This window comes from Caenorhabditis remanei, chromosome III (genome assembly GCF_010183535.1).
Source record: "Caenorhabditis remanei strain PX506 chromosome III, whole genome shotgun sequence".
NCBI classification, from domain to species: domain Eukaryota; kingdom Metazoa; phylum Nematoda; class Chromadorea; order Rhabditida; family Rhabditidae; genus Caenorhabditis; species Caenorhabditis remanei.
Genome location: NC_071330.1, coordinates 17,807,665 through 17,823,095, shown reverse-complemented (window position 1 = coordinate 17,823,095; position 15,431 = coordinate 17,807,665). Strand labels below are relative to the sequence as shown.

The following is a 15,431-nucleotide window of genomic DNA, read 5'->3' as shown; positions in this document are numbered from 1 at the left end:
GTCTACATTAAAGTATTTAAATGCGAATTGGAAGGACGCTGTTATCATTCATACATAACTAATGATTTCATTTTCTCAATTTCTTGTTCTTACAGTACTTGTCTGTGTTTGTCGAGCAGGTATGTTTCTAATTATTTCCACCAAATAAGAATATATTATTTTAAAGACAATTGTATTGACAAATTTTGTCCACCTGGCACATTTTGTGATGAGAGACCGGGACCTTGTATTAAGCCACCATGCCGAACGATTTTGGCTTGTCTTCCAATAGAGGCAAACGGTACGAATTTCCAGGTTTCAAAAAATAAACGTATTTTTAATTTCAGGTTGCGCTCGAATGGAATGCAAGGCACCACAAGTCTGTGTAGAGCGAGTGCGCCCTTGTATTGGAAGATCGTGTAAAGAAATTGCTACCTGTGAAACTCCGAACAGTAAGTTATACAGTGCCGTGCAAAAGTATACGAACTTTGGCCGTTTTCAGTTGAAATTGTCCAACTTTGAGAGTGTATCATGGTAGTTCTGATTGTCACACCTAATAGATTTTTAATGAATCATACAGATTAAAAATAGAGCTTCATTTTTGTAGTTGACAACTTTTTTGTACAGGCACTCCCTAGAGAGTTATGGTTATTTTAAGACGACAGATCAAAAATCTCTCTATTTTGCACTGAAATTGGTCGATTTGAGGGAGAAATTACTTTCTTGATACATAATTTTTAAAGAGTGCCCGTACAAAAAAGTTGTCAACTACATAAATAAAGCTCTACCTTTGTTCTGTATGATACATTAAAAACCTACTTGATGGGATCATCAATATGACACACTCTCAAAGTTGGCCAATTTTCAACTGAATTGGCCAAAGTTTACAACCTTTGGGAAGGTACTGTAGTTATCGTCATCACTCCCAAACAACGATATTTTACAGCGTGCGCTGCAGTCGTGTGCACTCCATCTCAAAAATGTCAAGTTGAGGATGGAAAACCAACATGCAAGAAACATATTCCACCGACACGTGGGATAATTGGTAAAGCTGTTCTGGATGAAAAGCAGTTTCAAGAAAACTAATAATCGATTTATCTTTGAAGTTATCATTTGAATTATAAAACAATAAAGAAAGGTTTATTTACGGTTTCCCAAGAATCCGAGAAGTCCACCACCTCCGCCTCCACTCTTTCCTCCCAACAGTTTTCCGGCCATTTGAAGTCCTTTCGATGCCATCTCACTTGATGCTCCCTTCTTGAAAGTTTCAAAGAAAGTGGAAAGCATTTTGAAGGCGCTGGATGGGTCGATGTTGAATTTCTTAGCTGAAACAGATATTAGTGGTATGAGATATCGAAGACCAGAAACTTACCAGCTGCATCAAAAAGTTTCGTAGCCTTTGGAACGTGTTGTGTCATATCATTCTTAATCTTATCATCTAACTTTGTGTACTTGTCCAAAAACTGGCGGAAGAAGGCTTGAGCTGCGAGGTTTTCTGGTTTCAATGAAGGTACTCCCATAACTTGTTTCGTCATCTGAAGAATCTCCTTTTTTGAAAATGCATGTAGAGGTCAACTCACATCAAAAAAGAATTTCTTACTCTTCCCACTGAGTGCGTTGACATCAAGACCATTTTCAGAAGCAATCTCTTGAACCAATAGTAATATCAGAAAATAAAACAACATTCTCGACGGAGAATTCATGATTTTAGTTTTTCAAAAAAGTTCCGCCAAAATGAAAAGTGTAGAAGTGGTGTTGGGGTTGTTGGCATCTTATCTCGGATACACTCCTCCTCTTCCTCTACTATTTCACATTACAACGGCAAAAGAAGATATTTTTGAGGGAGAAAAAACAAAACAAAACGAAGCGAGAGGAAAGTGCCATTTGTTCTCAGGTAGAATCTTCAGATCCTTCCAGATAACAACTTTCAAAGATAGATAGTATCACGAGTTAGTAAGGAAGTATAACACTTTTCAAAGTTTCTTAAGGGATCGAGAGAAACTGAAATTCAATGAGAACCAGTAGAACATTTGCTCCCTTAAACTACAATATATCCAATCAATCTGTATTTTGTTCGTTATTAAATGTGACCTGAATGAGTTTAAAAAGAAGAGTATATGGCAATGTTCAATTAGAACCGGATTATCCCTCTTTTGATCACAAACTCTTCTCGATTCAAAAACGAGATCGACGGTGTAGAAAATAACTAATTGTGGTGTGTGAGAACACTGGGAAAGCGGAAACATGTTGAACACATGTTGTGGGAATGGCCATATCTATAGTAATCAAATCGTCCCGTGTAATATTTATGGACTCGTGAACAGGAGACAAAATTTTCAAACACAAAAGCTGAAACTCAATTTGTAAATTGTCAAGTTCTCAAATCTCAATAAAAGTGAACAGCTCAAAAATCTACTACAGGAAGAATGCGACACTTATATTTTCTTGTTGAAAGTAGTCAGCTTTGGGAGTATGAGACGCCCTTCCTGACGGTATCACAATATCTATTGTTTATGGAGTGCATAGATCACAATCAGAGCTTAATTTTTGTAGTTGACTGCTTTTTTGTACGAGAACATCCCAAGAAGTTATCAATCGTCAAAGTAATTTCTCGCAAATGTTCCCTTGTTTCAGTGCGAAGGAGGAGAAACTGACTGTCTGTAACTTCTTAGGAAATTCAGTTGAAAATTGGCCAACTTTGAGAGTGTGTCATATTGATGATCCCATCAAGTAGGTTTTTAATGTATCATACAGAACAAAGGTAGAGCTTTATTTATGTAGTTGACAACTTTTTTGTACGGGCACTCTTTAAAAATTATGTATCAAGAAAGTAATTTCTCCCTCAAATCGACCAATTTCAGTGCAAAATAGAGAGATTTTTGATCTGTCGTCTTAAAATAACCATAACTCTCTAGGGAGTGCCTGTACAAAAATGTTGTCAACTACAAAAATGAAGGTCTGCTTCTGATCTATACACTCCATAATCAATAGATATTGTAATACCACCAGGAAGACCGTCTCATACTCCCAAAGTTGTCAATTATCAACTAAAAACTGCAAGTGTCGAATTCTTTCTGGCTAGTACTCTATGTGGGATAATCAATGACACCGTGGTACACTCTTCTTACAGGTTCAACATCTCTCTTCTGCTTTTGATTCCCTTCAAAATGCATAGTGTTTGACCAATTAATCTGCTCATTGGTTATCACCCATCCCCTTTCAAAAAAGAAACGTAATCCCTCGAATTGGAACCCACCCTCAACACTGTCAATCTATATAAACCGGTACAAAACTATAAATCCCGTACATTTCATTTCAAACAGTTTCAGTATTTTTGAATCTTCTGTTTTCAACTTCATTATTTTCTGGTTTCAGGGTAAATTGAAACAAATCTGTGTTTTACGATGTGTTCGCTGAAAGTTTGTGCTCTCATGCTCCTGGCCACAGTTGTTTCCGGACGGCCTTCCGGCGAGCAGATGACTGAGGCGGATTTCACGAATTTGGTGTTCACTGTTGAGAAGCTGGATCAGATCCTCAAGGCTTACTCGGCTTATAAACGTAGGTTTTAAACAAAAAATATTTAAAAATAGCAAGAGTTTTTTTAGAATTCATGCCATCTTATGTGTGGGAACCAATTGAGAAAATCACCGAAGAGCAGAAGACACAAGCCGTCAAAATGGTCAATGACTATCATGCTGGACAGTTCGAGCCGAAGAATTACGATGAGTTGATTGCAATCATCAAGAAGAGTTACCCAGCACTTGCCGCACCATACGAGACAATGTACGGAAAATATAAGGAACAAGTTGCCAAGTTGGGACCAAAGGGACAGGAGTACGCTAACAACGTAAGTGTTCCAATCTTCAATCTTTCAACACTTATTCTTTTGCAGCTCGAAGCCCAAATGTACGCTGATGCCTCACCAGATCGTGTTGTCTGGGCATGCCACATCTTCAACAACGCCAAGAAAGCCGTCAGTGATGCCAAGGCACTTCTTCTCGATGATTCAGAAGCTGACAAGATTGACCAGGCATTCCCAGAAGCGGTGACTTTCTTGCATAGCAAGGAGTTCGATGCGTACGCTATCGTTGTGAATAACTTGAACACGTTGGATTGCACTAAGGATCGTGAACAAATTTTCAACACTATCAAAATGTTCGACAAGCATAATGTTCTCACCAACTGATTGATTTGATTATTGTAATGCTCTTATAAATTGATATAGTTCAAAACATAAATCAGTTAGAAATCCTGGATACCCTATACACTTGGAATTCAAATAGAGAGTGTTTACAGTTGAGGACTTTCAGTCTACTGCATTTTAAGATATTCAGTTTTCAAACTGTGGCTATGTGTCATTGGTTCTGTCACATTAGTTTTCAGAAATATAATTGATAATTAATTGAAGACTACCAAGAGGGTGAATGTCATTCGAATGTCTTATGGATCTCATGACAATATCCTGAAGATACAGCTGTCACTTAGTCTTTGAAATATCATTCACAGTTTCAAAATTTCGGCTGGATCTGTTAATAGAACTTGTTTCTTCCAAACTCATTATCTTCTTCCCCCTCATGTAGATCACGTTAAAAACACGCGCGGCCCGCACTTGTTCGTTCACTGACTGCGGCGGGTAACTGACTGGGGCTGGCTGCCGCGTTGTATAGAGTACACTGAAAGTGAAGACGCAGGCAGAGAGTGTGGGCAGTCCGGGACATTCACTTCGTCATCACACACACACATACAAACGAACTGCCTGCGTGTGTTTCGCCAAATTTTATTTTGGGAAAGGTTGGTGAAGGATGGTATTTTGGTGTTGGCAGATATGGTTTCTAGCTTCACATCATTGTAGGTAGTTCCGCTTTACGAGATCTAGTGATACTTGAATGATATTTTACTTTTGTTTTCCCACAAAACATTCTTTGACCTAATTGTTTATACAGAAACTATAAGAACTTCATACTTTCTGTTCATTTATCCTACAGTATACCGATAGCTTCCGAAAATGGGCGTGGTCTCGATGCATTTCAATTTCAGAAAAAAATCTGATGGGCACCTTTTCATGTGCACTCAATATACTCATCCTCCGTCATCTTTTTTTTTGGCTTCTTATTCCAACTGCTGCCCCCAACCGACAGCACAACAAAAAACGAGAAACTCGACAACGAAAAAGATGAGCTTGAGTCTAAGAGTGAGAGAAATATCTTCTCACGGCAGAGCATCAGAGCACAGCAGCAGTTGACGCTCTTCTTTTTTTCGTTTCCCTCCGTTTCCTTACATTTTTCGATGGTAAATATGAAAGAGGAGAGAAACACAAACAACTGAACGGCCGAGTAACTTAGTGTTACTTGTTCTTTTTAGAGCATGTTTCTGGAGTTTTAGTCTGGTGGAGGTGGAACTTATTATGAGGTGCTAATATTTAGAATATTACAACGAATTTATGGAAAAAATGATTAAACTTATTTTACTGAGAATGTAACCTGAAGTACCAATTATTAATATCTCGTTTTCTCTTTTCCCTGAAAACATGCAATAATGTTTATGGCCTTTTGTGAATGATGTGTTATCAGACACAATGAAATTGGCAATGACCAATCTAAACTACATTCAGCTCCAATGTCGTCTTTTCTTCTTTTCTCTCTTTATTTATATTTTTTTAAGAATTTAGAATTTAGGTTTTTTAACCTTTAAAGGTACCTTTATTTCTTTCAAACTTCCGTTTCCTCCCTGTACGAACTCATAGAGAGACCAACAAGACCAATATTTCGGTGCATTAGAGAACACACATTTTTTTCATCAGATTCTCCTTATCTTCGTGTGTTTCTTTGAACGCTCTATGTTTTGATTTGTCTCCTGACTTTGCTACAGAACAATAACTCACTTCAGCGCGAAATTTAAAAAAAAATCATTTAATGGGGACATGTCCGGAAAAAAAACTTTTCTCCCTCGATTCGTTTACCGGAAAAGACAGTTTTTTTCCGTTTTTCGCCGTTTTTCAGGTAAATGAATCGAGGGAAATCACGTTTCTTCCGGACGTAAATAGCCCCATAATCTTTTTTATTAAAATTGATCTCAAAACGACGCGCGACAATTGAAATACGACCGAAAATGATCAAAAAGTGATCGATTAAGCTGCGTAGGTATTGTTTTTTTTTCAAATATAATTTGACTTAATTAACTATTTAGTTAAAGCAAAAAAATGTAATTATTTGCTTTAATTTTCTGCAAAAATCTCATTTTAAAATTACCGGTGCACTAACGCTTTGGAACTGCTACGTTTTGGAACTGCTACGTTTTGGAACTGCTACGCTTTGGAACTGCTACGTTTTGGAACTGCTACGTTTTGGAACTCCTTTAGCCTTAGAGCGCGCTTGCATTTTTCACTCAAATTGGAGATTTTAAGCCATATTTTAAATATTTTTTTCTCATTTTCTATCAAAAAAAGTAAAAATACCAACTCTTTTGATAGAAAATGAGAAAAAAATATTTAAAATATGGCTTAAAATCTCCAATTTGAGTGAAAAATGCAAGCGCGCTCTAAGGCTAAAGGAGTTCCAAAACGTAGCAGTTCCAAAACGTAGCAGTTCCAAAGCGTAGCAGTTCCAAAACGTAGCAGTTCCAAAACGTAGCAGTTCCAAAGCGTTAGTGCACCAAATTACCGGCTTTTCCCCTTGTCGGCAGAGCGTGTTAACTGCGTTTCAAAAAATAGAAAATATTAAATTTAATTCTCGAAATTCGTATTTTCCTTTAATTGCTCTTCTCGTTTTCTTCAAATTTAAACCAAATAATTTCCAGAGAACCTCCTCTCGAATGTCTCAACATCAAAATGATCAAAAAACGATGTCCTTCGACCACCTGTTGACGTCGACACGTCGAAGAGAGCTTCTCCAAAACTTGGGTGTCGGAAATGGAAGCGACTCGTTCTCACTGTCTCCATTCCGTACAGCGAAGTGTAATGTGGAAACGGCAACGAGTCAAAGATGTAGGTTTTTGGTGAAAAATAAATTTTATACAAATAATTTCTTCTTTAAAATCAAAATGATTCCAGCGATTCAACGTGCCAACCCTGATATCCTGCGACCGATTTTCGATCGATTCGCATCAAAAGAGGTCAAAGGGAAGAAGTTGATGACACCAGAGGACTTCATTCGTGGATATTTGGGACTCTACACAGAAGAAAACTATAACAAAGAGACGATTCGTCTGTTGGCTTCCGCTGCTGACACCACCAAAGACGGTGACATTTCATTCGAGGAGTTTTGCGCATTCGAAGCGTTATTGTGTAGTCCGGATGCTCTTTATCTGACGGCTTTCGAACTATTCGATAGAAATGCTTCGGATACAATCAGTTGTGACGAATTCGAAGCAGTCATTCGGCACACTCAACCTCTCGTCGATCAGGATTTCGATTTTAATTCGGATTTTATCAAAAGATATTTTGGAGCGTAAGTTTTCTGAGGCCGTACCGAACGGGAAGTAACGCTACTATTTAGTAACGGAGAGTGAAAGAAACGAAACCGGGAGAAATGGCGGCGCAGCGATTTTCGGGCAGTAAATGTGCAAAAACCGTGCGCACTGTTTAAGAATAGTAATTTAAGAGTTAAATTCACAAATTTCATCACATGTACTGCCCGAATATCGCCATTTCTCCCCTTTTCGTTTCTCTCACTCTCCGTTTCTCCCCGTTCGGTACAACCTCAGTTTCCTTTTTTACAAAAATTCTTCTTTTTCAATTTCCGTGTTTTTCAGTGACAAACAACGTAATGTCAACTACCACTCGTTCTGTCAACTTCTCCACGATTTCTACGAAGAACAAGGAATTCAGGCGTTCAAGAAGTACGATAAAAACGGGAACGGAACCATCTCTTCCGTCGATTTCCAGCAAATTATGACGACAGTCAAGGGACACTTGTTGACGGATTTCGTGAGGAACAACTTGATCGCGGTGTCTGGGGGTGGAGCTAGTGGACACAAGGTAAGAGAAGAAATGAAGATTTTTGGGAATATTTGGAAGGATTTGTTCTGCAACACAGAATTTCGGACAAATGTACATATCAAATAAATCGGTTTCACATACATACAGACAGAGTTGTCCTTCAGAATTTCTTCCCTCAATGTTTCTCTCACAAACTCTAATTTTTTGAATTCATTTGATTTTTTCCTCTTAGACATCCCTAGTGCTGGAAGTGAGTTGAATCCAGATGTTGTATTGTGGTTTTGTTGAGTTTTCATTTCTATTCTTTCTATAGAGCATGTAGCGGCTTTTGGTTTGAAAAATGAGCCCCCATGTATTTTCAGTTCTCGGATACACGAAGTGGAATAGTGAGTTTGATTTAACACTGACAGAGAATGTTCACTAATTTCTATGTTACCTTTGTTATGCATCGATTTGGAATTAAAACTCAAAAGTTGTGTTCTCCTTTTGTTTCTGCATGAATTCGGAAATTCACTTGGGAAGGACGCCAGGTGAAAGTATGGAACGTGAAACTTATACCATTCGAAAGCTGAGAAAACGCTGATTCCAAACATATATTTAGTTTTTGCCCTCAAGGCTTGGTATTCGAGAACAACAAGGGCAAATTTCGGAAAAATAGAAAATTATTAGTGCTTTGACACAAAAAAACATTTCAAACGATTTTTCGAACTTTGACCTTGTTGTTCTCGAATACTAGGCCTCGAGGACAAAATCTGAATATATATTTGGAGCGTTGTCTCAGCTTTCCAATGATATATGTTATTTGCCATAACTTCACCTGGTGACCTTCCCAAGTCAGTCATTGTCTGCGCCTTTGTATCGTCTTCTGTCCGCCTTGGCTACAATTCCAGAAGACACTCAAATAAAAACAATGCATCATTCCAGGTCACCTTCCCCTACTATGCCGCATTCAACAGTCTTCTCGCCAAGATGGAGTTGATCAAACGTGTCTATGTCTCAAACGCTCGTGGAAATCTGGATATAGAGATGACGAAGGAAGAGTTTCTTCACGCAATTCAAAGTTACACTCAAGTGACACCATACGAAGTGGAGATTTTATTCCATCTCTCCGAATTGAATCATCCTGGACGGAAGACACTTTGCCTCAAAGATATCCAGGCGATTGATCCGGAACGGTTGAAGAGAGTCTCGCAAATGGATCGATTGATTAATATCAAAGCTGTGCATCACAAAGATGAAAGAGGATTTGGAACAGCTGTAAGTTGCAATGTTCATCATTAGCTAGATGCATGTCCCTTTTCAGCTCCTCGAATCCGGTTACCGTTTCCTGTTGGGATCCATCGCCGGAGCGTGTGGTGCCACCGCCGTTTATCCCATTGACCTCGTGAAGACTCGAATGCAAAACCAACGTACATCTGGCTCGTTCGTCGGTGAAGTCATGTACAAAAACTCGTTGGATTGCTTCAAAAAGGTGGTGAAGTTCGAGGGACTTCTCGGTCTCTATCGTGGTCTTCTCCCGCAAATCGTCGGTGTCGCGCCAGAGAAGGCTATCAAGTTGACGATGAACGACTTCATGAGAGACAAATTCACACAGGACGGAAAGATTCCATTGTATGGAGAGATTATTGCTGGTGGAACAGGAGGAATGTGCCAAGTGGTGTTCACTAATCCACTGGAAATCGTCAAGATTCGATTACAAACCGCCGGAGAAGTGCAGCAAGCCGGAAAGAAGATTGGAGTGATGTCAGTGCTCAAAGAGCTCGGATTCTTGGGACTATACAAAGGATCACGCGCATGTTTCCTTCGTGATATTCCATTCTCTGCCATCTATTTCCCTGCGTACGCTCATGCTAAACTCGCAACAGCCGATGAGGATGGAATGAACTCGCCGGGATCCCTGTTCTGTTCTGCATTCATTGCTGGTGTACCGGCTGCTGGATTAGTCACCCCTGCCGATGTTATAAAGACGCGTCTTCAAGTTGCAGCGAGAGCTGGACAGACAACGTATAATGGAGTTATTGGTGGGTTTGCATAGTAAGAATTCAACAATCAAACCTTTCCACTTTCAGATTGTGCCCGAAAACTGCTGAAAGAGGAAGGACCAATGTCTCTTTGGAAAGGAACAGCCGCTCGTGTCTGCCGGTCAAGTCCACAGTTCGCCGTCACTCTTCTCACATACGAAGTCCTTCAACGTCTCTTCTACGTCGATTTCGCCGGTTCCCGCCCAACTGGTTCCGAGTTGGCGACGACGAAGACAATTCAAGATGAATCGTCGACGAATCCGGATCATGTTGGTGGTTACAAGTTGGCAGCCGCCACGTTCTCCGGCATTGAGCACAAATTTGGTCTTTTCCTGCCGAGGTTCGAGACGACAAAGTAGACGAAGAAATGATAGAGTAGTCAGAGAACGATATATAATATGTTTTAGGTTAAAAAGAAGAAAACCTATGTCTAGTCTTGATTTTTTTAATTTTTACAAAGTATTCTGTATTTTTACTTTTCCGCCCATCCTCCTTTTCCTGTATTCTACATCAGCCCCATTTATATCCTTCTCACCCCAGTGTCGAAAAGGTTGCGAGTGAGTTTCAGCGCCTTAACCTGAAATTCCCCTCTCATATGTTCTAGTTTTTTTTATTTGCGGGTGAAATCCTCCTCCTCCTACGTCGCCCACCTTTCTTTATTTTGTCAAATAAGTGCCTCTCTTTCTTTACCTAATTTTGCCACCCGCTCAAGTTTTGTTTCAAAGTGCATCTTAATTTCCTGTAATAATAAAATTTCGCATTTACTCTAGAAGGTAACTGGGGAGGGACATCGGACACAAAGACACAGAAAATACAATAAAACCGCTAAAGAGTAGGCAGAGAAGAGAATCAAACATTCGAGTGGATTTACAGAGGGATTCAAATTTCCAATGTACTCATTTCGGTGGGCTCAGGTTAGTTTTGGCGATTGTCGTTGGCGTTGGAGCTGGAATTGAATGAATAGTTGGTGAAAAAGCACGAGAAAACTCACATTCCTGGAATGAATACCAGGTCTGTTCGGCGTGTGCTCTTCCAGTCTTAGCCACATCAACCGCCTCAATCGGATAACAGAATGCGGCCATTGTAGCCAAACCGACGGTGGTTGTCAGAAGACGTCCAACGGGCCCACGCTTCAATCCCAATACAAATCCAGCCATTCCACCAACGGTGATGGCGGCGGCTTTCGGAAGGGCGGTCCACTCTTCAGTGAGGTACTCATTACATCTCGTCGCCGCCTTCTTCGTTTGACTCATTGCACAATCAACCACTTTGAAACGTTCCTGAATTGTTAATTGTATTGCTTAATAGGCTCCACGCTCACTTACAGCTACACGAGAGTATTCCTCCTGACAAGCGATACGAACGGTGGCGAACTCGCGTTGAAGCGGCAGCGGTTCTTCTGGAACGAACTTCTGGGCGATAGGAGCATTGTCCTCAGCGTACAATGGGAGCTGAAAGAAGTTTTAAATGAGAAATGTGACTGTTGAAGCGTAACAATTGAAAATAAGCGATTTCTAACTCGTATCAATATCGAGACACGTTCTCAGACGCATCCCGGCAAATATTCCACGTAGAAAACAAACGAATTCGTGAAGTTTTTGTCATAATTGTTAAGAAATTCCAGTCATTATGATGGTTTGTCATTAGAAAACCGATAAAACAACTTTATTTCTCACAAGCAATGGGATCATTACCTGATCGATTCTCACTGGTTTCGACTCAATACCAGCTCTTTTTGACTGATTCGAGGTCAGAAGTTGCCAGAATTGTCCCAATGCATTCGTCACCTGATTCCCCGCGTTGGAAATCGTTTCCACTATCGGTTTGTCTTGAGTCATCTGTTACGAGTCTCCAATTGACTAGAAGTCAGAGGAAATACACAAAAAGTAGAGAAATCGGTCGAAAACCATATGAACTTGAGAACGGGAAGAATAAGTCATCCAGAGTAATAATTTATTAAAGAATGAAATAAATAAATGGGGAGATCTTTCCTTATAACAATTTTTTCTTTCTCGTGTCAAAAGTTCAAATTTTTTGGAAAATTGTGTGTAATAATAATGATAACAGACGAAGGATAAAAACGAACAAGTTTACGAGCGGGATCTTCTGCCGACTGGCGAACGAGAACGACTGCCTCCACGACGGAATCTGCTTGGACCCAATGGTGCATTGTTGGCACCAGAACCACGTCCTCCCATTGGTGAGCGACGACCTCCTGCCATTGGTGAACGTCTGCGGAATGTTGGTGGACTTCTTCCTCTGAAATTATCACTAACAGAAGTTAACATCATTTTCGTTATGTTTATTTCTTACCCTCCTCCACGTCGAATCGGCGATTTTCTGTCTCTCGGTGGTGGAGAAGCTCGTCTTCTGAAAGGAGACACACGACGTTGTCCTGGAACATACGCACGACCACCAATCGTCATCTCTACTTGGATCACTTGACCATCGACTTGACCACCATCCATATACTTGATAGACTTCTCTGCGTCTTCTACACTCTCGTAGTCAATGTATCCGATTCCACGATGAAGATGCTGATGATTACGATCCACTGGCAAGTCTACTTTGGTGATCGCTCCGTAAATCGAGAAAATCTCTTCAAGATGTGCACGGAGAACATTTCTGCTTAGATTCTTGATAACGACACGCTTGATAGGACTAGCGGATCTCGCTGGAGCCGGGCTGGCTCTTCTCGGCGAGGAGCGTCTCCTCGGACCACTTCTGCTTCGATCACGACGATCACGACGAGGTGGCGATGGAGTGACACGACGTCGACGTGGTGGAGATGGAGATGGACGACCTCCACCGCGATCCGCACGAGCTCCGCGTGGTGGAGAGCCACCACGGCGGATTGGAGATCGAGAGCGCCCGCCGCGAACCCGACCGTTTTCACGACGACGTGGAGAGCGAGAACGTGAGCGTGATGACAAGGACGAGCTTGAAGAGCGGGAGCCTGATGAGCTGCTTCTGAAATCGTTAGAAAAATTAGGAAAATGAAAAGCAAATCAATAAAATTACCCCGAAGAAGATGATCCTGAACTGCTAGAGGAACTACTCGACGAAGAACGTCCTCTCTTCTTGCTATCCTCCGACTTTTCGACCATTCTGTAAGAAAAACATTTAAAAGATTATACTGAATGATAAAATAAAGATTAAAGAAGCAAAACAACACGTTTTATCAAAGAAATATACATTTTCAATTACTCCTGCTAGTCTAACGGATTTTAAGTGATTTTCAACCAAAATTGAAGAGTTTGAGAGCAATTTAATTTACAATTTGATAGTTTTCAACTATACGACACATAATTTGACTCAAAAACGCTGAAATATACAAGAAATCTATAAAATAGAAGACGTATTCGAAGAGACGCGGGTGAAATGAGTGAGTTAAACAGCACGCGATGCGGGATAGCGGAGTGTCGTTGTCAAATTCGTATTACCTTTTGTCAAACATCGAAAGATGTCTTCTGAATTTCAAGAAGAAGAAGAAGAGCCACCAGAAATCAAATATATCGATTCGGAGGAATTTCAGAATTTCAGCATTCCAAATGATGATGCAGAGATTGTTTTCCGGTGGATAGACTCGTTCGAGACAGAAGGTAAGGTTTCGAATATTTGAAAATTCTTAACTGAATAAATATTTTCGTGGTTTTAGAGGAAAAATGGCATCGACTTCTAACAAAATTCATAACCCCACTGGCAGGTAGAAATGGATATTGCTTCCGAATCGTTGAAAAGTATGCGAAAGCACTTCATTACCAAGGAGCCGAAGCGGTTCAAACGAAAGGTGGCCTCCGATTTCTATCAAACGCTGCACCGAGATCAGTCGGCACTTCTGGAAGTCTTCCGATAATTTTGAAGAATTTTTCTGAAACAACGAGAGAAGTGAATCTTGCTCAATATCTCGCTTCGGCTCTCTCCATTATTGGACAAGATACAAAGGAAGGCCATGTTATTCAGTGAGTTCGTTATAAGCTCACATTAAGCAATAAAGTACAAATTGCAGAAAAACCTTGTCACGAGAGCGTCTTGGCAGCGTCTACCTACTTCTTCATGGATATCGACAAGGTCTAGAGAACCTCCTAGCTAATTATCGACTTTTAAGAAACTTCCGTTACGGAGCGAAGAAACGAAAGGATTATCTGACGGATCATGTCAGGAATATCTACTTAGAAAGAGATTCATTCACACAAGTACCCGAAGCCAGCAGTCTCGCTCTACAAATGGTTCTAGAAGACTGGAATTGTCCACTTCAAAACGAGAAAATTGTTCAGCTAGCTCATGCGAACACTTTTCAAATGAGATCTCTACAAGTGAAGGGAGATGGTTTCTACTTTCTTAACGAGGCACTTGTCTGTGCTCTCGCTCTGAACTATCCAGATTCACAAGAGGAAATGGAAGGATTTGATACGATTTTCACTCCACATTCTACGAATCCACGCGGCAAACAGTTATTCCAATTTTGGCGGATGATTTCGAAATATGAACGGAGTAGAGCTGCAAATCCACAAGGATTTCTAGTTACAGCTCAGAGATTAGAGGAGGAGTGTAAATCAGACGACATTGGAGCTGGTTGCGCGGTTATGATTGAGACGGCTTGCAAGATTCGGAAACAGTGTGATCAGCAACATGAGGAAATGTAAGAATCAATAGGAAATTTTCCATAAAAACTCAATTTTTTCAGTGCAAAAGTGATCAACGACACAGTTACCCGTCACCCAGCACTTGGTCCTCGTATGATGTATCTAGCCGAGAAGTGTGATGTTGGATATGAGAACGACGTGCTTCTACAACAAATGTGTGATCTTGAATCTCGTAAATGTCTTCATCCCAGTGAGCCGACATGGCTTCTTCATGTAGAACGACTCATTCAACACGTCGGACGATTCGGATCAGTAAGAAAAACGATGGAGAAGTCATTGAAAATCATGTTTGAATTTCTTGATTTCGATTCAAATCGTTTCAACGAGAAGGCGTGGCTTCTCATGGAGAAAGTTCTGGAATTATCGGATCCTTCGTTCGTGTTGCCGGAGTGGAGAATCAGATGTGATTGGTGGCTGAGATATCATCGAGCAAAAGGAGCAAGAGATAAAAGGAAAATGGGAGAAAATGCGGAAAAGACGAAGATAGAAGTTCTGAAAGCGTTGGAAGATATTGTATTGTAAATATTGATAATTGTTGTTTCAATTTGTTGACTGGCTATTTTATTGTTGTCTGTTATAAATTCCAGTATTTTTCTCATTCAATCTGTTTTTTGTCTCATTTCTGAAGAGATCTCATGTGTTTCTCTATGTTTATTTCATATTTTTTCAGCAGAATTTTTCAATTGTTTTTTTTTCAGAACATTTTCCATATTTATAATCGAGTATATTTTTAAAAAATCCGTGTGAAGCGAGTTATTAGAACTCAAAATACCGAAAATCGCTTCTCGTCACGCAGTATTTCAGAATTTCTACTCGTATGTACGTGAAATGCATTCATGAATGTTCATT

The 15,431-nt window shown here is 40.1% G+C and overlaps 7 protein-coding genes across 7 annotated transcripts; 4 read left to right on the top strand and 3 right to left on the bottom strand.

Moving 5' to 3' along the window:
• Positions 1-61: 61 nt before the first annotated feature.
• GCK72_011927 (uncharacterized protein) lies at positions 62-1,065 on the top strand (the record flags this gene model as incomplete). The annotated part of the gene is made up of 4 exons (XM_003103033.2): positions 62-119; positions 167-280; positions 327-431; positions 926-1,065. 4 exons carry the CDS (start codon positions 62-64, stop codon positions 1,063-1,065), a joined length of 417 nt encoding a protein of 138 aa, XP_003103081.2.
• Positions 1,066-1,119: 54 nt separating this feature from the next.
• On the bottom strand, positions 1,120-1,664 carry GCK72_011926 (uncharacterized protein; the record flags this gene model as incomplete). The annotated part of the gene is made up of 3 exons (XM_003103032.2): positions 1,120-1,304; positions 1,352-1,514; positions 1,560-1,664. The coding sequence occupies 3 exons, from the start codon at positions 1,662-1,664 to the stop codon at positions 1,120-1,122; spliced, it is 453 nt and encodes a 150-aa protein (XP_003103080.2).
• A 1,719-nt stretch (positions 1,665-3,383) lies between these two features.
• On the top strand, positions 3,384-4,165 carry GCK72_011925 (uncharacterized protein; the record flags this gene model as incomplete). Its single annotated transcript, XM_053728758.1, has 3 exons — positions 3,384-3,537; positions 3,585-3,826; positions 3,872-4,165. The coding sequence occupies 3 exons, from the start codon at positions 3,384-3,386 to the stop codon at positions 4,163-4,165; spliced, it is 690 nt and encodes a 229-aa protein (XP_053588335.1).
• A 2,624-nt stretch (positions 4,166-6,789) lies between these two features.
• Positions 6,790-10,295, top strand: GCK72_011924 (uncharacterized protein; the record flags this gene model as incomplete). Its single annotated transcript, XM_053728757.1, has 7 exons — positions 6,790-6,961; positions 7,028-7,424; positions 7,729-7,954; positions 8,278-8,301; positions 8,840-9,172; positions 9,219-9,936; positions 9,985-10,295. The coding sequence occupies 7 exons, from the start codon at positions 6,790-6,792 to the stop codon at positions 10,293-10,295; spliced, it is 2,181 nt and encodes a 726-aa protein (XP_053588334.1).
• A 537-nt stretch (positions 10,296-10,832) lies between these two features.
• On the bottom strand, positions 10,833-11,774 carry GCK72_011923 (uncharacterized protein; the record flags this gene model as incomplete). The annotated part of the gene is made up of 4 exons (XM_053728756.1): positions 10,833-10,882; positions 10,928-11,216; positions 11,262-11,387; positions 11,631-11,774. 4 exons carry the CDS (start codon positions 11,772-11,774, stop codon positions 10,833-10,835), a joined length of 609 nt encoding a protein of 202 aa, XP_053588333.1.
• A 252-nt stretch (positions 11,775-12,026) lies between these two features.
• On the bottom strand, positions 12,027-14,784 carry GCK72_011922 (uncharacterized protein; the record flags this gene model as incomplete). The annotated part of the gene is made up of 4 exons (XM_053728755.1): positions 12,027-12,195; positions 12,250-12,906; positions 12,958-13,044; positions 14,651-14,784. 4 exons carry the CDS (start codon positions 14,782-14,784, stop codon positions 12,027-12,029), a joined length of 1,047 nt encoding a protein of 348 aa, XP_053588332.1.
• Positions 13,400-15,104, top strand: GCK72_011921 (uncharacterized protein; the record flags this gene model as incomplete). The annotated part of the gene is made up of 4 exons (XM_003103017.2): positions 13,400-13,538; positions 13,595-13,898; positions 13,946-14,578; positions 14,624-15,104. 4 exons carry the CDS (start codon positions 13,400-13,402, stop codon positions 15,102-15,104), a joined length of 1,557 nt encoding a protein of 518 aa, XP_003103065.2.
• Positions 15,105-15,431: the final 327 nt, after the last annotated feature.